Raw genomic sequence first — 24,607 nt, 5'->3', positions numbered from 1 at the left:
TAAAACATCAGTAAAACAAACTGCAAAGTTGTTTTGACAATATAATGAATTTGTGTTAATGTAAAACAACTTTGTGATGCTATATTATTGCTGTTATATACAGTTTATAACATTAATAACATAAAATGCATTTAAAATAAAACAAAATAAATAGAATTGTTCTAATTAATAAATTTAAACTTTGTTATACAACTTTAAACTGCATATTTGCACAAAAACATGACCAGGCGAGTCAATAACCTACAGACCAAACAAGTAAGATCAAAGAAAGGAAACATTAGATACCACGCTTTTTATAATTTATTGTTTCTTGATCTTGCGTACTAATAAAAATTTATGTATAATTAATTTTTTCATTCAAATGGTTTTTAAGTTGATGTTTTCATTCAATTTTTTAATTCAAATTGTTTTACAATAAAAAGTGAAAAAAAAAAATTTGTTTTAATAAATCGAATTATACTTCCTTATTTGAACAGTTTTTGAACATTCAATTTGAACAGAAGTAAAACAATTTATTTTTTTTAATTCAAATTTTTTATTATTGATTTTTTGGTTTAACGTTTGCAATAATCACTAGTTAAATGTTTAAAATAGAATGTTTTTACTTTAAAAACTATTTTCAAGAAACAAAAAATATTAACTATTTAAAATGTTTATGATTTAAATAAAACTTAATTTCAATAAATTTTCTAAATCTGATAATTTTGTTACTGTAGCTAGCTACAGTATATATACATTGAACTTTTCAGGAATGATCCTCGCTATGCCAATGAGTATTTATTGTCGCCGCTGCAATTAAATTTATCATTGTTGAGCGTTAAAATTCTTTTAAATTTTCCCAATTTTTTAATTATAAATTTTAATCGCAAAATTATTTGAATAAGAGAATTTTAGTAGACTAAAATTCTTTTGTTCAAATAGTTTTTTTTTCAAAAGATATATCCTAAAAACAACTTGCGTATTCATAAATATTCATAAAAAATGTTTAACTTTGATGTTGTTTTAAACAAAGTGAAAATATTAAAAAAAAAGGTTTTTTAAATTTTTTCGTTTTAACAAGCAATCTCAAATAGAATATGCAAATCATGTTTCACATATTCTATTTGAAATTGTAAAACATGATTTACATATTAAAAAACTTCTATTCAAAAGAAAAATTTAGCGCAACGTACTTTATGACCACTAATAAAAAACTTATACAAAAACACTACTTTTAAAAATGACCAAAAAAAATGCTAAATTAGAAAATAAAAATCAAACAAACAAAAAAATTGTGATAATACCTTTTTTAAGAAAAAACTAAAGGTGTGAAAAGCAATTGCTATATGCAACATACATACATACATACATACATACATACATACATACATACATACATACATACATACATACATACATATTATACATATATACATACATACATACATACATATTATACATATATACATACATACATACATATATACATACATACATACATACATACATACATACATACATACATACATACATACATACATACATACATACATCACACACATACATACATACATACATATTTACATATAGCAATTGCTTTTCACACCTTTGCGTGTGAAAAAGGTGTGAAAAAAAAGTTTACTTTTCTTAAAAATAAAGGTTTTTTTAAGAAAAAACTAAAGGTGTGAAAAGCAATTGCTATATGTAAATATGTATGTATGTATGTATGTATGTATGTATGTATGTATGTATGTATGTATGTATGTATATATGTATAATATGTATGTATGTATGTATGCATATATGTATAATATGTATGTATGTATGTATGTATGTATGTATGTATGTATGTATGTATGTATGTATGCATGCATGCATGCATGCATGTATGTACAGACACATGCGCACATAAAAGATTTAAGTTCAGAAAATTAAAATAGGCAGAGAATAAATGGACTTGGTTTGGCAGACAGCATATACTTTTTTTAAATATTTTTAAAAAATTGCCACACAACCAAGTTTGAAAAATTTAAATTGCAGAAAATTTAAAATTTATCTCTGATTGTTACCAATAGAAAATAGAATATCAAACCTTCATAGCTTTATCTGCAGCAGCTGAAATCATCATCATGTTTGCATTATCTATACAAACCCCTCTTAAAGTGGAAGTATGACCTGTCAATATAAATTATTACAGAGTGGTTAAAAATTATACTAATTATATTAAACTTTAAACGTAAGGTGTGAGCGAAATTAAAATGCACATAAGTTAGATAAAAATCAAGAGGTTAAAAAAAAAAAAATATTTTTGACTTTGACAAAATTTGTGTAGTAAAGCATTGTCACGCTTAAGGATATTTCAGTTTCAATACCTATCATAATACTTGGCATTAGGTACCGAATTCGGTAACTTAATGTAGTAAAAATTACACTGGCCACAAACCAAATTATGCACAATGTAAAACATCATGAATTTGCATTTTTAGCAAAATCATTGTTTTTTTTTTGTATTTGTTTTCCTAAAAACTTTCTGAAGTGTAAAAAAATATTTTCTGTCGCTCGTTTTGATTTATAGTCTCTATAACTTTTTAAAATTCTTTTTATATTTTTTAAATATATTTTTCTTTTGTTGTATGTAAATTGCGTCACCAAATTTTTGGTATTTACAAAAACAAAAAATTAAAAAAACAATTTTTTGGAAATGATTTACCTCCTACATATCAGAAACCGCAAGGAATCTTCAAATCATTCCAAACTATACTTTAATGATAGTAATGGTACCATCAAAAAAGATACTAAATGGGTTTTTCATTAAAAAATTTAGTTCTAATTTTAGGGCCAAAAAATTGTAAAATTGAATTATTCTTTTCAAAAAAAAGTCTGTTGACTACCCAATAAAATACCCAATAACTAAAAACACTTTTTAACTTATGTGTTTTAATTTAATGGGGTTCAGATATAAATTTGTTTTGCTCTGAATTCTTATAGAATTCCTTAAGACTTTTTGACTAGGGAAGTTGCTGAAATTAAATGCCTATGAGTTGGAATCGTCAATTTATCTTTAGATTATTTTATATTTAGTTTCAAGAAATAAAGTAATTTTAAACAAATTTCATAAATTTAATACGCTGTTTATGTTTGAAAAAGGGAAAAAAGTGAGTTAATCAACTAAAACTGCAAATCATCCTTATTTTATACACTATTACATTGTTATTTTATTGATGATAATTCTGAAAAATATTTAAATGAAGAACAGCCTTTATAAATAGCATTATTGTACTATTAACATTGCTTGATACTAATAACTGTGTGAATTTAGTTATTTCACTATGCACAGCCTAATGGTGGATATTCATGGAAAAGTGCTGATCTTGCCATATCTTTTTAAATTTTAGAAATAAGAATTCATTAAATTGATGTATATGTGCCTATAGATGTATTATATGTGCCTATAGAAGTATTATATGTGCCTATAGATGTATTATATGTGCCTATAGAAGTATTATATGTGCCTATAGATGTATCATATGTGCCTATAGATGTATTATATGTGCCTATAGATGTATTATATGTGCCTATAGATGTATTATATGTGCCTATAGATGTATTATATGTGCCTATATTATATGTGCCTATAGAATTTTTTTATAAAAAGTTATTGTTAAAATTTTTACTGCTCACACCTTGAAATTAAACAATGAAATCACACAATGAAATAAATTTACCATTACACAACTTTTTTCCATATTTTAGCCTTTTAATCCCAGATTGTAAATTAAACTTTTCGATATTTCCATTTTTGTAACCAATCACTGTAAAGTTACCACAACTACTTATATCGCAACACTAAAAAAAAAAATCCTAAATATTTTATTAACAATTTCTTAATACTTTACAACTTTTTAATACTTTTCTAGCCAAAAATTTCACATAAAAATCTTAAACTCAAAATCTAAGCATAATGGAATGCATAAGAACTTGAAAACGACTTATAATCAAAAAGGAAAATATTGTTTATTAAAAAGTTTCAAAAAATTAAATTTATAGATCTAATAAAGTTTCAAAAATTAATAGTTTTTTTTTATCTTAAATAAAAATTTGATAAAAAATATACATAAAAAATGACCTTATCTCTGAAATTAAATATTAGAAAAATTAAATTACTATAAAAAGAAATTTAAAGTTTGAGAAATTCAACAATTTTTACAGAAATTAAATAAATTTTATAGAAATTAATTAAATAAAAATGTTTTTAACTATTAGAACTAAACTAATTAACACCAATTAATAAATGATCATGAAAAACATAAAACATAAAAAACATAAAACAAAATAGTTAAAAATTATTTAAATAAAACTGTTTTATCTAAAAAAAAAAAAAAACTTAAGTGCAATCAATTAAGTGGCTTAACTTTAAAAATTTAAACTTTAAAAGTAAATTAAATAAAAAGTACACACAATGCTTTTAAAAAGTAATAATACCACACTATTATGTTTAAAAAAGTTCAGCATCAACAAAGAAAGACAATAATAATAAAAGCTTGACAAAATTGGTTTTTTATTAACATTTTATAAAGTAATTATAAACTTAATATTTTAAAAATATTCTTGTAAAGTATAATATTTAGTTATAAGTATAATATTTAGTTTATGCATATAAATGTTTATTGAAAAGTTTGAAAATACTGTATAGAATCAGGTTGTCTAACTTTTTTAGATAAAAATTCATTCAAGGACTTAGAGTTTAACTGAAAATATAACTATTGTAGATTTATATCTATATAAACTTAACACTTGAAAATAACCTAGGGAAAGAAACCATTCCTGTTCCCACCCCATCCCCATAACCATCCCCAATTAGTTTGTCCCCATCCCCACCTATCTCCATCAATAAAGCAAATTTTACAGACCAGTAATCCACATCATATATAAATACCATGTACTTTAACCATTTTTTATCAATTCAGAAATAGCATAATATTTCAAGCCATGTAGAAATAACTCAATTTTTTTTTCCATTTCTGCAAAAAATACTGCAGTAACTGCAGTATAACCACAATTCCCATTATCATGTCATTCTCTACTTAAGGCCCTTCCCTGCAATAAAGTAATTGAATGTAAATGATTCAGAAATCTATACATTATTAACCCATTGCCCAAATTTGTGTCTATTAGCGCCAGAGAACTTAAAAACTATTTTTTCAAAAAAGGTATCCAGCCCTTGAAATTAAATAAGGTCAGGAATTTTTTGCCAGTTTAAACCTGTTTTAGGTTGGCATCAGGCTGGCACAAAATTTTGAAAGACAGTTCCACAAAACCTGCAATTGTTTAGCATAAAATTAATGAAAAAAAAAATGCCGTGTTTGCTAACTTTTCCTTCAAACGTCAACATTTGCTCAAAAATTTGAGTGTGATTTTATTTTAACTATTTTATTTTGAGTTAAAACTACTTGTTGTTGTTGTTGGTTGTCTTGACAACTGTCAAAATGTCAAACTGGTTGTCATGACAACTGTCAAAACGCCTGGGCTAGTTTTTTAGTCATAAGTCAGTTATAAATCCATGCATAGGTGTTTAATCCATCATGGTTTTCTGGAGTATGACTGGGCTGGCGTGGTGAAATAAATCTTTTATGCTGGTTACTAACAACACAAGACTCTACTAAACCGCATAAACAGCACGGACTTACACATTACACCTATACACCCTTATGCACATACAGCCTGTTTACATTGTTTGCATGCTTTTTGTAGCGATTGTTTTTAACTAGCGGCTTTCAGCATATTTTGTTGATGAACGTCTTTTCGTTGTTGTTTTGTTACCGTCTCAAAATTACGTTTAATTCGGACCGTACAGATAGCTTTACTTTTTGGAAATTTCGATTTAGATATGGTCTCAAAGTTACTTTTAATTCAGACCGTAGAGAAAACTTTACTTCTAAACAATATTTTTTCCCGCTTCATACATTGTTTTTATATCACGACTTATATTATTGTTATATCACCCAAAAATAATTTTAAACCACTTATTTGGCTAAAATTTATCTGGTCTTATTTTAGTATTTAATTTATCTTATTACAATATTTTTTAATATATTATTCATCTGCTGATTTTCATATTATTACCACTATCAACTTTTATGCTATACTATCTTACATTCATTACTCAACTTTATTTTAATTTTCACATGCACAACTTTCATCTTTTATTATTATTCAAAGAATTTCTTATATCCTTCACTATATGTTTAAATATTTACATTTTTGCAGGCTATATACATATATTTTCTACTATCATATATTACTTGATTTTTAGTAATGATTTTAAGTTGTGCAGGTTGTTCATTTTTTTACACTTTAGATTGATTAGCGAAACTTGAATGAAGTATCTATGACAGTGTTAGAGTTTTTTGAAGACTCTATTGTGTTTTATTTAATTTTGAAAGGGTTTTTAATAGGGCATATTGCCATTTGATTGTTTTTGGTTTATTTATGCTGGAAGTACCTATTTGGTTTAAATGGTCTTAGGGTGAAATTTATTAGTATTTCCTGTGTGCATACTTTAGTTGCTTTAGTTTTGTTCTGGTGTTTTTATTAGAATTTTAATTTATTGTGTTTAGTGTTTTTTACCGGTGGTATGGTAAGTGGTTTATTTAGTTATTTTTATTTATATTGTCAGTAGATCTACACTTTTTACATCATATCATCAAAAAATATTAGTGTTTTACAAATTTGGGTATGGTTGGGTTTTGGCTATTTGTAGTGAATCCTATTTTACTGCAGTATGGATTAGGCATAAGTCATGGGGTAAAGCATAAGTGGCGATGATGTTTGTCTGACAGGATAAACTAGTTATAAGTGCTGATCCTCATCGAAACACCAGTAATAGACGCGACTCTGAGGAGATGTTTATTACTTAATCACTACACTCATTATGTTTACACATTGGCATTAATTTTTTAATGTCAATTTTTTAACGCCCTCAGGCGTTCACTGCTCGTGTGTGACCATTCGGTGAATTCTATATATGCCAGAATTATATATATGCCAAAGTTTTTAAATAACTTGTTGTTGTTGTTGTTGTTGTTGGTTCATAATTGTTTATAATTTAACTGTTTTGTTTACAATCTAAATAAAATTTAAAAAATTCTTCCCTTTTTTTTTTTTTTTTTTTGTTATTTTATTTTAATTATATCAAATTTAAATAAAATGTTTGCTTTGTCATTTTTATTTTACCTATTGTAGAATTTAAAAAATATGTTTTGCAGTTTTTGTAAATAATTTTATTCAGAATTTAAAAAGTTTTGTTTTTAATTTATTTATTTTATTTAGAATTTAAATAAAGTGTTCATTTGACCATTTTAATTTAATTAAAATAGAAAATAAATTTAAGTTGTAAAATTCTGAGGGTGGCAAAATATTGCTGACTTCAAACACTGTAAAGTCAAAAGTTATGTCGGCATTGCTGAATGCCAACCCTAACTCTGAGGGCTGGGCATTTAATAATATATCAGAACCATTTACATAACCATTGAAGTCTATAAATATCATTTAAAATGTTTATGACATGAAATATTATTGTAATGTTCATAAAATATTATCATGATACTTATAAAAAATTTTTTAATGAATGATTACTCACTGTAGGGATTTTAACTGTTGCTTTAAAAGAGCCAAACTCATGTTTTCCAATAGCACGCTTTTCTGTACTCCAAGATCTAGCAACAGGTAATTTTAAGTGACAAGTGACAATGTTATCCCAATCATGCTCTCTTAAAGTTTCTGTCATGGTAACATAAAAAGCAATTATTTAAAAAAAATACAATTTTAAGAGTTAAAAATTTTGCACATGAAATATTAAAAAAATAAAACTTTTTTTAATACAAAACTTTTGTTATATAAAATATTATAACATTTTTGAAATATAAAAGACCTGCAGCTATGCAAGTGATTGGTGGAAGACGAAGAGCTTGCACTCTAACACCATGCTTTCCAGCCTTTTTAATTAAGGAGCCTAAAAGTTACAAAAAATCAATTTTTTTACGAGTTTAATTGTAAAATTAAAAAAAGGGGAAAGAAATTAAGAGGGAGAGAAGAAATGTTTTAAACCTTGTGAAAATTCATGACATTGCTCTCCTCTCATAATACTTGTAAAACGTAGTGTTTGATCCATACCTAAAAAATGTTTTTAATATATTAAAACATTGTTAGTCAGAATCATGGTATATTTATAAGGCATTTTTTATTCATTATAACTTGAAAAGTAAATAATGCAAGCATTTTTAAATTTAATTGAAAAATTAAAAACAAACAAATGGTATAATTGAAATTAAAGCAGTTATACGTTATGTATAAAAGTAGAAACATATTTATTATTATTAACATTATTAATATTAAATATTAATATTATTATGATCAAAGCAATACTTAATTATTGATTTTATTCATTAGTATGTACAAATTATAGGTTGTCCATAAAGTATGCACAAAATTTGCATTACAAAATAAATGAAACACTCAGACACCATTGAAAGTACACATATTTTTTCATCTTAATTCTACTATTAAAATTTTTTGATTATTTTCATTAAAACTGCATTTTTAAATAGGCTATTATATTTTTTTTAAACAGATTTAGTTATTTTTATTCTAAAGTGTAGGAAAAATGTAACTGTACAATTTTTAGTTATTTATAAGTAATAATATAGAAATATAAAAATAATATTTTGTTTTGTTTTTTATAACAAACATTAGCTTAAACCAATCAAATTATATAAATTTTAGTGAATTTATATTAAGTTATTATGCTTTACTAACATATTTTATTGTTTAATTTCAGATTTTTTAAAACTCACCTCCAAAAGTAATTCAGGCTACTCTTTTTTTTTTCTTATTTAATTTTATTTAGTCCTTGTTTTGGTGTTTAAGATTGGGAATGAGAGTCTATTATCTACTGGAGCATAAATAGATAAACATTTAAAAATGTTTTCAGAGCACTAAAAACAAATCTAATCAAAAATAAAGTTAACAAAGAGCTAAATAGAATTTTGGTTCATTCCAAATAAACCAAAGTTCTATATTAATTAGCTCTTTGTTCATTTTATCTCACTGAGGTAACTCTGGTACCTTAGTGAGATAAAATTAACAAAGATGAATCAGGAGATGAATTTAAAAAATGAATAAATAAAAACTTTAACACTGTAAATAATGAAAAAAACCCTTATAAAGAGTAAAGGAGAGAGAACTTTAAAACTCTGATGTTCGTAAAAAAAAAATTGATAAATAAAAAGTTCAAATCACAAAAAAAAAATCACTGTTAAAGGATAATGGATAAGGAACTATCATAGATTAGTCACACAAGAAATAATTTGAAAAAATATTAGCTCACCCCCAATTTCCATTCCCATAGACTTGCAGATTGTAATTTAAAAAAGTACCTGCTGTCAAAACAACATTTCCATAAGAACCATAAAATAAGGTACGAGTAGGTGGAGCACTATGACCACTGCGAAATTTGAACAATCGTGCACTGCCATCAGGATTATCAAATATCCAAATCTAAAACAGATTTTTTTAATTCTAAAATTAAAAAGACAACTAACAGTAAATACCTAAGACAGTTTAGGTAAATTATTCACAAATTAGACAAATTATTTGCAAAAGTCAAAAAAATGTATTAAAAAAAAAGTTTACTTTCAGTGAGTTATCAGGAGCAGAAGTAATAAGGAGAGGTTGCTTATGAAAAAACTTCATCCCAGTGACACTGCTTGAGTGTGCTTTTTCTATCATATTGATTGTCTGCTTTTTTTCAAGATCCCAAAATACTATAGTCCCTAATGAAGATCCTGATGCCATCACAGGAGTTCCATCTGTAAATATCATCAAGAAACTAAATTATTTTACAAACACGAATTACTAAATATATTTAAAAAAACTTTAATATATTATTTTAAAAAATCTTCACCTGTCCTAAAAGACAACGCGGTCACAGGACCATACTCTTGGTAAAATGTCATCATCGTAACTTCAAATTTAATATTTTCAAGAATAATTCTACCGTTCTCTAATCCAATTGCAATTACATCAACAGCTGGAGCCTGAAAAATATATTGCAAATTATGTGAATTGTTTAAAGAATAACAAAAACTATGGCAGTACAAAACTTATATTCTAAAAACATACATATTCTAAAAACAGTGTAAACTTTAAAACTTTATCTATTATTGATTTTTAATTTTTAAAAAAAATCCTTTTATTTATTTATTAACAAATTAAAAAAATTCAAAAGATTTAAATAGATAAATATTATTACCTGTTCCAATACCATAATTGCGGCATTCCAACCTTTAAACTCATGAACCAATTTACTAAGCAATAATTTTTAAACATTTTTAGACTAGTTTGAAATAGGTATTTATTTTATTATATTTTATAGTTTATACTAAATAAACAAATTTTCAAATTTAAACAAACAAAAAATTGTATTGTTATCTTGGTTTGTCTAAACTTTTTATATTCAACACAATTTAACTCAGTAACTAACAAAAAAGAAAACTGCTGTTACCAAGTCTTCACATTCCATAACTGAAGTGTTCCTTGTTTACTACCAAACAAAACTTTGTTAAGATAGGTACTTGGGTGAACACATGTGGTTACTGTGAAAACGGCAGAATCCAGAGCAAATGAGACATATGTTTCTAAAAAAAAAAAATTATAATTAATGTTCAAAGGAACTTTTTTTGACTTAAAATCCATTAAAACTTGCATTGTCATAATAAATTAAAAAATTATTCTGACGTTAATTTTTTAAATTATTATGATTTTTGCAACAGTTTATTTATTAAAAAAACTTAAAGTGTAAATAATGGCAAAATAAAATACATTATCATTAAGTATAAAACTAAAAGTTTGTGTCTTCATATAAATTATAATTCACTTGTTTTAATCTATGTTGCATTACAATCTATGTTATGCACATATTTATAAGTTTACTGACACTTTTTTTGACATCCTCAATAGATAAACATAGTCTAATCATAAATAAAAAAACAAAAAAACCAATAATAATTATAAAGTTTTTTAAATAAAAAATAAAAATTTTAAATTTTATTATAGATAATTTTCAATTCGAGGTTGTGTTTTGCATGATTTAAATGCATATTATAAACTCTACATATATCCTTTGTTGATAAAAGCATGACTTGAGTATTTAAGTCTATTATGTAGAAGGGTTTGAAAAACAATGCCTCACTGGCGCCTCTTGCTATTGTATATAGGGCTGCTCCCTGAAAATTAGGTTTCATTTTGTAATCAATAGATAACAAATATAGACACTAACTTTTATAAAATCTTTTAGTAAATTGGTTTTATCATAAAATGTTTCATCTTAAAATATACAATATTTTAAAATATTTAATGTAGATGACTCTATTTGAATCAGAATTTTAAAAAGTTTTTTTGACTTTATGTTGTATTTCGATAACATTTTGTTTGAGAGTGTCAGTTAAAACTCTATGTATCCTTGCTTTTGGTTCTCCTTTTTTACATGTACAAATTTTTTACAAATATTTCCATATTTGACAAATAAGTTTCTTGTACAAGAAAATCTGATTTTTGTTAAATTCCCCCTAACAAAAACCAGATTTTAATGTTTCATGGGTTGATATAATTTTCAGACCTTGAGTAATTATTACTTAAACTTTTTTTCTTTAATTCATAATACTTGAATTAACTGGTGTTTAAAAAAACAATAAATTAAAATATGTAGGTTTTGACTGTTATCGATTTTGCAGTTGTTATTTTTTTAAATTTTCACAATATGATAAATGGACCCTTCCATTAAAACAGTGTCACGGTTTTTAATAAACTGAGAATTTGAAGACCAGAAATATTGTTTTATGTGCTCTTCCTTGGAGGTGCTTTATTTAGAAAATAGTTTTTGAAGTTTTTTTTTAATATATGGTTTTTGAAATTATATATTTAAACTTTAAGTTACATTTTGTTCATGTACAGAAACAATAACAACAAATGTTTCAATTCTATGTAAGTATAAGTTTTCACTTGTTCTAAATTTTTGCTGTCTAATTTAAAAAATATTGTTTTTAATATAAAAAAACAAAAAGTTGATAATAAGGTATCCTAGCTTTAGTTTTTTTAAGTAAATATTAAAAAAATAAAAAGGTAAGAAAAATTTTTAAATTGTACACAAACTTTTTGTTGTGAAAACTCATAAATGTTTATTCATTTTTTGACCATGCATAGGCCTAGAAGGTGCATGGCTTGTATTATCTATAAAAAAATTAAGATAAAATGGTTTTATTCTAAACAAGCACATTTAATTATTATAAAGAACCATTTCTAATATTATATCCATACAGCAAATAACTCTTGATTTAGTCACAAATAGGTCACATTATTTTAGGGAAACTAGTATAATATCTAATTATCAGACATTTTGAGAAAAGCTAGTAATCATGACATAGAGTTAAACAACAAGTAAAACTAAGTGACAATTTAATGATCGTTTTAAAAAGGTGAGTAGATTTGTCTGCTTAATGTATCTGTCTAAGCCAGGTATCAAAATATTCAAAAAATAACGTTCTTCAAATTATTACTATTATTATTTTATTTCTTGCAAACTTGATTTTCATAAAAGAAACTTATTCAAAGCTTATAAATCAATGTTTATAATTTAGAAAAATCTGAACACTGAATTTACAAACTCTTTTAAAATAAATCCCTCAATATAAGATTGAAAATAAAGACTAACCTAAATTTTCAAGCTCCCAAACATTAACTGTGTTGGAACAATCAATAGAAACAACATGCTCACCAAGAGATAAAAGAGAATATACATCAGATTGATGTTCAACATATTTTTTTTTCTACAAAAAATATGAAAGATAAAATCCTTTTTTTATTATAGCACATTGATATAATTACTATAAATAATAGAATTGATAGATTTCATATTATGCTACATTATTGATAATAGGTAATAATCTGGCTGATAGAATATCACTGATATGTTTTATACAAAACTAAGTTAATTTTAAAATGAAAGAATTACTCCTTTTTTTTTAAAAACTACCCTTCCAACAAGGCTGCAAGCAACCACTAATTAGAGTTGGAAGTTACTGGAAGAAAAAATATGAAGATTGTAGACCAAGATAGTGATTGACAGACGACTTAAAGGAATACAGATTATTTAAATCAGGAAAACAAGATGAAGGAGGCAAATTCCAAAGAACTGATGTTCGAGGGAAAAAACTAGACAAATAAGAGTTTTTGGAGCACTTAGGAACAGCCACAGAAAAAGGATAAGACTTAATTGAATGACAAGTAACACAAGAATAAATTTTAGTAGATGGCACATAAGGCGCTAGCTCTTTAGAGCAGTGCCCATTATAATATTTGTAGAGAAAGATTAAAATATTTATAGAGAAAGAGAAGCAACATTATGAAAATGTGATAATGGTAGGAGGTTGACTGCAAGAGCAGGTCTATGTTTACTATGCAATTATGCAAACTGCAAACTACGTTTACTACGCAATTATGCAAACTATGTTTACAATGCAATTTCGCACCTTGTCTAATAGAGAAAGGGCATCATTAGAAGATCTGTCCCAGATATGGCAACAGTATTCCATAAAAAGCCAGATTTAAGATTTAAAGAGATAGAGAATAGAATCCAGAGTAAGAAAGTATCGAGCTCAATAAAGAGATGCAACTTTAGCAGATGCTAATTTTGCAATTCATTTGATATATGGTTTTCAAGAAAGATCAAAAGAGTTAATCCTAGAAGATAAAGGGTATATGACTCATCGAGTACATTACCGTTCATAAATATAGGAAGATCTAAATTATTGCGATAATGATTGGCTGAAAAAAATTGAGTTTTATCTGAATTAAAGTTCGCCAGCCTCTGTGAGCCCCATGCTGTAGCAGAAGTGAGATCCTTTTCAAGCTCAAATACCCCCTTCAAGCAACCAGAGAGTGTTGGCTTCTTATCATAACAAGAATAAATGGTAGTATCATCAGCGAACCATGCTACCTTAGATGTTAGAATATCTGGAAGATCGCTAATGTAAATTAAAGAGTATAGGGCCAAGAATTGAACTTTGAGGACTGAAGTACAGAATAAGAAGAAGAGTGTTGTCCATCGAGGACAACTTTTATACTACGATTGGAAAGGAAGGATTCAATAATCTTAAAGATATTACCAGATACACCATAAGAAGAAAGTGATGTCCTTAACCTCTCCACCTTTATCTAATAAATGATATTGGTTATTACTTTCAGCAAATCAGCTGTGGTACGAGAAGATCAAAATCCTTATTGATGATCAGAAAGTAAGTTATTAGATTAAAGATGAGAAATTAAGTGTTTGTTAACTAAAGATTCAAAAATCTTGCTTATTATAGGAAGAAGATTAGTGGGACAGCAGTTAGACAAATCAGATTGCTCTCCAGAATTTTTGAAAATAGGGATAAAAGATGCCGCTTTCCAGCAGGCTGGAAAACAAGACTCTGATAAGCACTTGTTGAATAGTTTTGAAAGTATAGACGACAGCTCCAGAGAACACTTCTGCAAGACTATAACAGGTATGTTGTCCGGGCCACAAGCTGTAGAAGAGTCTAAGCAGGAAATCACTTAAGATACAGAAGATGGAGTTATACAAATGTCAAGCAATGGATCAACCTGTTTGATGGCTATATCAGGTAGAACGCAACTAGTGGAATCAAGAGATCATATTGATGAAAAGTTCTTAGCAAACAATTCAGCTTTGTCTTTAGGTGAGGTGACAAAGTCTGAACCATACAAGAGAGGTGGAATTCCAGATTTGCCATTATTACTGAATCTAAAAGTTTCTCCAGAAGTCACAAGAGCCTAATTTTTGTGATGAAATACGAGATTTCATGATCTAAGAATAGCAGGCTTTGGCATTAGACAAATCCTTTTTAAAATTGCTTCTAGCAGTAATAAACAGACGTCTCTTTTCTGGAAAATTGTTATGCTAATAGATATGGATGTAATGGTTTCGATTGGTAATTGCAGCAGCACAATGTGATGAAAAACCATGGAGAAGAGTGAGGCTTGACCTGGAATCGTCCAGAGAGAACAAAAGATTCCATGCCAGCCTGAATCCACGAAGTTATATAAGAAGCACATTTGTCGACAGGAAGACGAAAGCTTTCTACCCAAGGGCCATCACGAAGAAAATCACGGAAAGAGTTCCAGTCAGCTTTAAGGTAGTTGTAAGAGGTACAATGATAGGGGGATTCAGGTGATGAAGAAGAATGAGATAATAATTTTGAGATCAAACTGTGATTGGAAGCACCTAAGGGTAAATGTGGAGAAACTGAGTACTGACTAGGATCAGAAACAAGACATAAGTTGAGTAGAGAGGGTAAATGATTCGGGTTGTCTGGAAAGCGAGTTGGAAAGTTGACTATTTGAGTTAGGGAATGAGAAAGGCAAAAATTGTGGGCTTTAATGCCTGCAGAGTCACTGACACTAGAGCCAAGCCATTCAGTGTAATGAGCATTAAAGTTACCGACAATAACAACATTAGCTGATGGATAAAGAGAGAGGGCTTGGTCAATATGATCAGAAATGACATCAAAAAGAGTGCAGTCTTGAGATGAAGGAGAGCGGTATAGAACAAAGAGAAAGGCAATAGAGTGAAGTGGTGCTTAATAAAAGCACATAAAAGAATAGTCTGTGGATTTGAACCTAATTTCCTGACAAATGGGTGAATTCTTACAAATGTAAATGCCCAGACCTAGCATGTGACTATTGGAGTCTTTATGAATTAAAGGAAGATAATCATCAACACTAAAATCACAAGATAAGAGAGCCAAATTCAAATTAGTCTCACAAAGAGCAAGTAGGTCTGGTGAACTTTGCAAGAGATAAAAAGACTCAACAGAAGAAAAGTTACTTCGAAGACCACGAATATTAGTGAATGATAGGTTTAGAGAACTTGGTGATGACGATGGTTTTTTGTATTTTATAGTTTTTGGTACTTTATTCATTTTTAAATTTGTTAAAAAACTTTACTCAAAGCATAGATAGTACTCAGTACGCTGTTTAATAGCCCAAGCAATTGCCTCATTACTAATAATAAACCCTAAGCTTTAACAAAGGGCTCTAAATGTGGCCTTGGCAATGCACTCCAAAAATACAAACAGAGAACTATCCGTGCGCAACATGGCACTGTTAATACTTTGATATTTTTCAGCTATTGATGGAATCAGCCTCTTTGAGAGCTACGACAGAGTTCGAGATAACCTGACTACCAGCCAGCCGCATAACCATAAAACTGAGTTTTAGAGCTGTACCCTCATTAGGAAATAATAGAATGCATTGCCTAGTCATAAAAACAGAGACACAAGCAAAACCCATGCATTGAGTCAAGAAGATCCAGCATTCAACATCCTAAACTGGAAACAATGTATTAAAAATACATCTGCGCCAGCCTAATAGATGAAGGGGTGCGAGGCTGGTCAACAGATAGAATCTGTTTACCCCTTAAGTCTTTGCCTAGGAGGCCTTCTACAAGCCGGATGTATTTAACATCTGCCCAAGATGAGTATTTTTATCAAGACACCATCTGTAAATTAGTAATATTATTAGTAATATTATTCTTAAAATGTAAAACAAATTCATTTATAGGATTTTCAAAATAAAAACCCTTACAGTTTTTCCTCGTTCAAAAAGATAGACATTACATCCAGCAGCAACAATGTGCGTGTTATTAACAGAAATAACTGCAGCAATTTGCTCTGTTAAAGGCTCTCCTAAAAATGATATTAAATACATACTCGTAATTAACTAAATAATTATAACATAAACATAAAGTTATAACTAAAAAAATATATACTTATTCCTGCTTTTAAAGAAACATTCTAAGTGTAATATTTTATAATTATTATTTTGGCTTTTTTCACTTTCTCTTATAATTAAAAACAGCAAAAAAGATAAACAACAGTAAAAAAAGAGAGAGAGAGAGAAAAAAAAGATAACTGAACTTCAAACCGCTTTGATATATAAATTGGTCAAATAGACTTATTTTTAAGCACTAAACAAATTTTTCAGGATGTTTTAAAAAATACTACTTGTTGCATGGTATTTTTTTCTCATAATTTAATCCACTTTAAAATCCAGTTCTGGATAAATAAAACTGCTCATAATGGTTTTGTCTCTGTTATCAACAGAATAAAATGAACTTAAAAATTTAAATATATGTGAAATTTTTAATCTGCATTAGTCTAAGAATTTTATTTAAACTTATGAAGCATTTATAAAAAATTGATAAGTTAAAGTTTGTAATTAATTCCCCATTAGGTTTTGACATTATGTAGTGACTACAAGAAACCCTACAGATATTCTTTCTTGTGGTTGTTGCATCAAACATTATTGATAGCAGCATTTGTGGGTGCAATATGATATGAAAAATAAAATAGTTAAGAGGTCTTGGACTTTAAATAATTGAAGTAATTGTTGTAGTATTTTGTAGAAAAGAGAAAGAGATTAGAAAGAAGGGACAGAGATCTTGGCAGTTAGAGCAAGTTCAACAACATTCAAAATTCATTTTAGAACCTTATCTAAAAGATAAATAAAAGAATTCTTATTAGAAGAATCAGCCCAAATATGACAAAAGTATTCCATACAAAGATAAATAAGAAATTTGTGGAGGTAAAGGATAGAATGGATTCTACTAGTTACTATGGTTATTAGCAGAGTGATCATGATGATCCTAATCCTGAACTGAGATATTTTTCAAAGTTTGAAAAATTGTTTATTTTTACAACTTGTTGAGATAATAGTTTGAAAGAATCTCTTTTCAAGCTGATAACTAATGTATGATGTTACTCTCGAGTCATTAATAAAGAGGAAGGGGGGGGGGGAATATATTCAGATTTTATAAACAGAGGGAGGAGGGGGGAGGGGATTTTTTTTATGTTACAATATAAGTATTTTTTTAAAAAAAATTCAGTTTATAAATTTAAACTAATATTTTTTACAAAACACGCATAAAACTATTTAATTCTATTGTGGCTTGTGGTCAAATGCAGATTTTCTAACAGCTGTTTTATCATAATTTTAATAGGATTTAATTTGCTGATATAGGTTTTATACTTTAGTGAGAAATAAACCAAAAGTTCATTTTTGACAAACCAAGATTTACTAGGTCAGAGATTTTTAATGTCTGTTTACACTAAAAGTTTTTGCTTTTATCAGTGATTATTAAACGCCCTCCCCCCAAACCCCTTTTTTTATTAAGGGCTCAAGAGTATACAATAAAAGAGAATATGTTTAAAAATGAAAAATCTTATCAGAGGTGACATAAGTATGGATGTTACGATAGTAAAATAGTGAGGATATGTCTGTTTTAAAAGTGTAAGAGCTACAAAGAAAATATTAATAGTATGAAGGAAAGTACAAAGAAAGTATCAATTTGAAGTATTAATAGTATGAAAGAAAATACAAAGAAAGTATCGATTTGAAGTATTAATAGTATGAAAGAAAATAAAAAGAAAGTATCGATTTGAAGTATTAATAGTATGAAAGAAAATACAAAGAAAGTATTGATTTGAAGATTATAAAAACAAAAATTAAAACTTTATGCCATGAATACATCAAGACAGGTCATAATTACATACTAGTAAAGTTATATAGAAATTTCATTCATTATAATGCAATGTAAAAAAACATTAAAACTGTCAAAAGTTATCAAGTTTGATTTTCCCACCCAGTGCTGCTTGTGTAGAATGCATTTTTCTTAGAATGAAACTTCTGAAGACTTACCTGCGTAACCAAAACAAGCAAATTCGTAGCTCTTTTATTGTCACTGAAGCACTAAAAGAAGAGTTGCTAGACATTTTGTGTCGATAAGGCAAAAAGAAAAAAATTGTTCATGAATACTTTCTCTTTTTGGTTTCATTTTTGATGTTTCATCTTTTTCACAACTTTTAGATACAAAAGATAAAAGTTGATAAAAAGGTAAAATTAAAAGAAAAAAAATGAGCCCCTTTTTTTCTGAACAAAACTGGAAGGCCACCTCTACTTTGATGCCTCTCCCTTTTAATTTAGTTTTAATACATTTGTTTTCTTATTGTATTATTGAATTTCCTAATGGAAGAAAATTCCACATGCATTTATATTCTGGTTTACACACAGTTTAATGATATACATGCTTTTCTGTAAGCATATAATAATAAAAACAAAACAAACATACTATTTATTACTATTATCAATCTGATGATTGTCTGATTGATATATAACAAATTAATTAAAACATTTAGTATGCTGTTATCATTTATGTTATATTAAATAAAAAAACTTATTGATGAATACTATATGATCATTTTGTTTTGATTTCCATTTAAAAGTAATTCAAAGTAAAAGATTAATGAAGAGAATGCTACCAAAAAAAAAGACTTTGAATTAATTTAAAAATTAAAAAAAAAAAAGTCTACAAATAAGAAATACTTAAAATGGTTGAAAATTTTTTTTTGGATAAAAAAGGTTGGATATCCTTTAGAAGATTTAAAAACAGGCTCTTTGCCCATTACCAGTAATGTTTATAAATTTTTCAGGTTAGAATCAACACTATATTAGGTCTTAAATCATTATTTAAAGTTTTTTTTTAAAGTGTTAATAAACATCTTTTATTTTCATGTTTTCAAATATAAAGAATTTAAATAAACAGAATTTTACTCAAAAATTAGTACTTTTGATATTACTTCTCCTAGTTTGAAAGATGATATTAGAAAAACCAGACCACTTTATTAAGCCATAAGCCAAGCATATTTCATTCCTTTAGAATGGGAGAAAGATGGAAACTATTTAAATATAAAACATTTTATTAAAACAGTTGAGGTTACAAACAATGTTGCTGAGTGAATGAAGATGTGTCTTAACTTACTCATCAAAATTATCTTCAGATACTTACAAAGGTAAAACAAATGTATTATAAAAACATATTTAAAACTTGTATTACATTTTATATACAAAATCTAATTGATGATGCAGTATGAAACAAAATTATAGAATTGGTTGAAAATCATAGAAAAGCTGGTAATTTGAATAAAAAGCAATTATTCTCTAACTTGGTATAACTTAAGTAATAATTTTTTTCCACTACACCATGAAATATCAATACACTAAACTGTACTAATATTTCATGGGATAGTAGAAACCAAGTTAGATGGCAACAGAATTATGTAACATTTGGTTAGTAACTTTTTTGTTCCGAACAATTTGTCTGATAAATACTTTGGTTTGGCAGACATATCCTACAAAACCCAACAAAAAAAAATTACTTTGCAATTCTGTGCATGTGATTTCTTTGTGTATTCCTGACCACTCATATAACTTTTTTAACTGATTTAAGGAACTTTGAGGGCTTTAGTACACACATTGACTGATAAAGGGAGAAAATGCAAGAGATAAATTACTACATCGAGGGTTTAAGTTAAGGCAAACTTTTATATTTTTTTTTGTTTTTTTTCTTCATATTTTTACAAAAAAACTGGTTGTCAAAAAAGTTGACAAATATGTAACTATATGCGCCTTAGTACAAAAAAATTAATATAAAATATCTAGTGTTCATATAAAAATGTAAATGTATAATATTAAAACTAACCAACGAAAAGAAGATTTAACTTTCCAGCCTAGAAAAAAAAAATTCACATTCTTAACTTATTCATGTAAACAAAAAATATTTAAACATGTGCACTAGATTTACTTATTTTTGTTTCGATTGTTAATAATATAGATTTATAAGCAACACTAAAGCACCTGGAAAAAATTTTAAAAATTTAAATTTAAAAAAATTTAACAAATATATATATATATATATATATATATATATATATATATATATATATATATATGAACCAATAAAAAAAGAATCAATTTAACAACTAACATTACAGGGGCGACAACACTGGGGAAGGGAGGGCACTTTTTCTAAAAGACCTTTTTTTTTTTAGAAAATTCTTTATATAGAGTACTTTTTTTAGAAACGATTGCGCCTCTCCACTTTGAAACCTGTGACATCGGCCATGCAGTTTTATTAATAATAAAACTGTAGCAGTTTAAAATTATTTTAAAATGATAACTATTTCTAAAACTTTTTATATAATCGTTTAATGTTTAGCAACTCCTATAAATATTTTTTGTTTAGAAAATTTTTAAATCTAGTGTTATTTTATTATATAAAACTCATTAAGGGGGTGCCAATTTATAATTTTCAAAAATGTTGTTTTTTGAACTACTATAACATATATATATATATATATATATATATATATATATATATATATATATATATATATATATATATATATATATATATATATATATATATATATTTATATATAATTTGCTGACCTCAATCTTATAGAATTGAGAGAGGGTTATAACCACAATTAAGTAGCCTCCTCTTCTGTAGTGCCCTTCTCGGACTTGGGGAGGTGAATTAACAAAAAAAAGTATACCTAATAAACCAATAAAATAATTACAAAATAAATCAGTAATTAACTAATCAATATAATCCAAATAAAACAAACTGTCATTTTAATTAAATAGATTAATGTTATAATGGAAAGTTTCTTTGTTAAGTAAAGGATTTTCCCATTTAATGTGGAGCGCTATATTCTTTTAATTTATGTTCAGTTGAAGCGGTATCCAAAATCTCAAATGAATTCAACAATTTTACAGGTTTTTACAATGATAGTTTGTTTTATTTTGATTATATTGATTGGTAGTTTACTGATTACTGATTACATGTATGGTTACAAGATAGGATGTTTCTGTTAGTATAATTACAAGATAGAATCTTTTTGTTAGTATGGTTACAAAATAGAAGGTTAACAAATAAGAAGTAAAATAAGAGGATCAAAATCCGTCCAAAAAAATGCGTGGGATGCTTGATTAAAAATTAAGTTTATTAATTAAAAACTTGATAAAAGTAAGAAGAATGGCAAGAAAATAGTTAGAACTCAGTTGGATGGTCACAGCAATATCTAGAGTTTTTAAGAATAAGAAATACAAATACCATTTTCCAGCTGGCAGAAATATGAGAATTAGTTAAGCAGTTGTTAAATAACTTAATGAGCAGAGAGTTCTAAAAAACACTTTTCTAAGACTGTGACAAGAATATTACTTGGACCACAAGCTGTAAAAGAGTATAAATTAAAAATAACTTCAGCAACTAAAGCTAGAATACTCAGATGTCTAACAATAGATTAACCTGCTTTCTGGGATGACAAGAAGAGTATATAATATGGTCATTAAATTCAAAATATAATCCAGAAAAATATATGTAAAATAGCGTCACAAAAATTAAAAAAGGAAGAATTGTTTATTAATATTTGAGTCATCTGAATAAACGCAAGTAGATAAATCAGCCATTAATCTTGCTTCATGATGAGCTCCAGGCTGTTTAAATAAGAAGTTCGATAACTCAGCTCCTAGAAAAATGACAGAAACTCAAACATACCTGTAATCACCTCTATGGAAAGTACTCAAAATAATTGGATAAATTTATCCAATTATTTTGAGTACTGGCTCATTACTATTCAAAAGACAATTTTAAATAGTAATGAGCCAGGCCAAAAAGACAATTTGAGACTAGCCAACTTAACAATTCTTTTAAATTTATAAATCTTAGTAAATCTGCAACTATAGATTTTGGAGAACTACACAAGGCTTCTTTCTGGAACCACTTGTTGGATTAAAAACTTCTTTCATTATATGAGCCATGTATATTTCATAGATGTGATGTCTGAACCCTCAATTAATGAAAGTTTATGTTTTATAAAGATTTTTTTAAGCTCATTTTATTCCTTCATCACTTATAAATAGTCTCAGAAATTTTGGATTAAAAATAAACTAAATGCAAAAAGTAATAACCTGTTATATTTAGATAACTAAAAAATTTATCCTTAGAAATGCCCATAGCAACCAGAATATCCACAGAGCAACCAATGTTTTGACTTATTTTTAGATCAATAACTAGTCAAATTTTTTTTTTATTGTTGGTGAAAATTGTTGAAGTCAAAAGTTGAAAACAACTACATCAGGCTGTGATAGTTGTTTCAAAAAGTATTGTGCTGTGAATTTTAGGACTATTGATTTTGTTTATATGGCAAACCCATTTGAAATTAAATTTAAATTGTGGATAAGTGGAATAAGAAGATTTATAACAGGAAGAGAAAATTGTTTGAAATACTGCTTGAATAAAGAGAAGCTTTTTACCACAAACCCTGAGTAAGAGGAAGTTTTAAAAATACATAAACCATTTAAAATAAATATTAGAAATATTGTTGCCTCGCAAGAGATTGGTATGGGATTTGAAACCATGGAATGATTCTTTTCTTGCTTGAACATGAAAGTTTCCAGTATGACTCTGATTCCCAACACAAAAATGTGTTACCATTGATGGAACCTGGCAAACCCAAGGATATTCTTTCCTTAATGGAGTAGTAACAACAACAATGATAAAAAATGTGTTGATATTGAAGTACTATCAAAACTTTGCCATTGCTGTGTCTCTTAGGAAACTATAAGGCAACACCAGAATATTCAGAATGGTTTGCAAACCATCAATGCCATAATAACCATGTTGCTTTTTAGGGTGCAATAGAATCTGCTAGGGCAGTCAAGATATTTAATTGCTCAATTGAAAAAATTAACTTGATTTATTAAGGAGATTTGTGACACCTCCTCCTTTAAAGATGTTATGGATTGTGACCCTTACAAAGATTTGAATATTTAGATCATAAAATTGGAATGTATCAGACATGTACAGAAGAGAATGGGAACTAGACTTTGTAAGGTTGTTGGACTTACAATAATCAAAAACACCGCTCCATGGAAGCGGAAAGTTAACCATATCTGTAATTAACTCTATGCCTAGCTTCTATGGCCTAGCTATATGAAATAATAAAAAAGCTGTTTATGAGATTTTTTTTTTTTTTAAACGGGTTTAAATTTTCAAAAAATTACATAAAAGTATTAACCAAACTTGGTTGAAAGTACTAATTTAGCGCGTGATAATGTAAAGTTCACCCAAAGAAAAATAGACTAATTACGTACATTATAAATATGAAAAGAAGCTCCAACAACTGTAGTTACAAAGTGTTCTGTGCCTTTCACTTCTAAATTTAAAGGAATGTGATTCGATACAAAACCAACAGCTCTATAAGGAGCAAAGATTTGGCTTTCTTTTTTTGTTACATTAGAAGTATACTTCACCATGTTTATATTATTACTCACGTGTTTAATTTACCGCGTTTCGCTTTACCATATTTACCGTTTATGTTAAGGTAAAATGCGGAATGCTGAAACATTCCGCACTTAACCACGCTGTTTGTTGTTTTTTTTAGAAAAAGAAGAAAAAAATAAATAACAAAATGAAAAAAAACTTTTTTACTCTATAAAAAGTCTTACGTATCTAGATAGTACTTATCTGAACCCAAACCCTCAGTAAGTGCCTAAATATCGAAGCCAAACTGTTGGCTATTTGAGTATGATGCCATCAATGACGTTACAACCTGTGTAGGTTGTAACCCGCGTAGGTTGTAACTTACAAGGGAGGAAGGGGGTGTAAGGGTGT

The 24,607-nt window shown here is 27.3% G+C and overlaps 1 protein-coding gene across 1 annotated transcript in view; it reads right to left on the bottom strand.

Annotated features, from left to right (window-relative positions):
- Positions 1–24,324, bottom strand: part of LOC100206122 (WD repeat-containing protein 36) — a 44,481-nt gene extending 20,157 nt beyond the window's left edge. Inside the window, exons 1-14 of the mRNA XM_065811398.1 lie at positions 24,088–24,324; positions 20,630–20,657; positions 16,678–16,778; positions 12,746–12,860; positions 10,541–10,673; positions 10,289–10,343; positions 9,941–10,073; positions 9,670–9,845; positions 9,414–9,534; positions 8,086–8,151; positions 7,910–7,990; positions 7,619–7,758; positions 3,705–3,825; positions 2,072–2,154 (exon numbers count right to left, since the gene is read on the bottom strand). Coding sequence (XP_065667470.1) covers positions 2,072–2,154; positions 3,705–3,825; positions 7,619–7,758; positions 7,910–7,990; positions 8,086–8,151; positions 9,414–9,534; positions 9,670–9,845; positions 9,941–10,073; positions 10,289–10,343; positions 10,541–10,673; positions 12,746–12,860; positions 16,678–16,778; positions 20,630–20,657; positions 24,088–24,249 — 1,515 coding nt within the window. The 5' untranslated portion in view covers positions 24,250–24,324. The remainder of the gene's footprint in view (positions 1–2,071; positions 2,155–3,704; positions 3,826–7,618; positions 7,759–7,909; positions 7,991–8,085; positions 8,152–9,413; positions 9,535–9,669; positions 9,846–9,940; positions 10,074–10,288; positions 10,344–10,540; positions 10,674–12,745; positions 12,861–16,677; positions 16,779–20,629; positions 20,658–24,087) is intronic.
- Positions 24,325–24,607: the final 283 nt, after the last annotated feature.

This window comes from Hydra vulgaris, chromosome 12 (genome assembly GCF_038396675.1).
Source record: "Hydra vulgaris chromosome 12, alternate assembly HydraT2T_AEP".
NCBI lineage: Eukaryota > Metazoa > Cnidaria > Hydrozoa > Anthoathecata > Hydridae > Hydra > Hydra vulgaris.
This window is presented reverse-complemented; position numbering and strand designations above follow the sequence as displayed.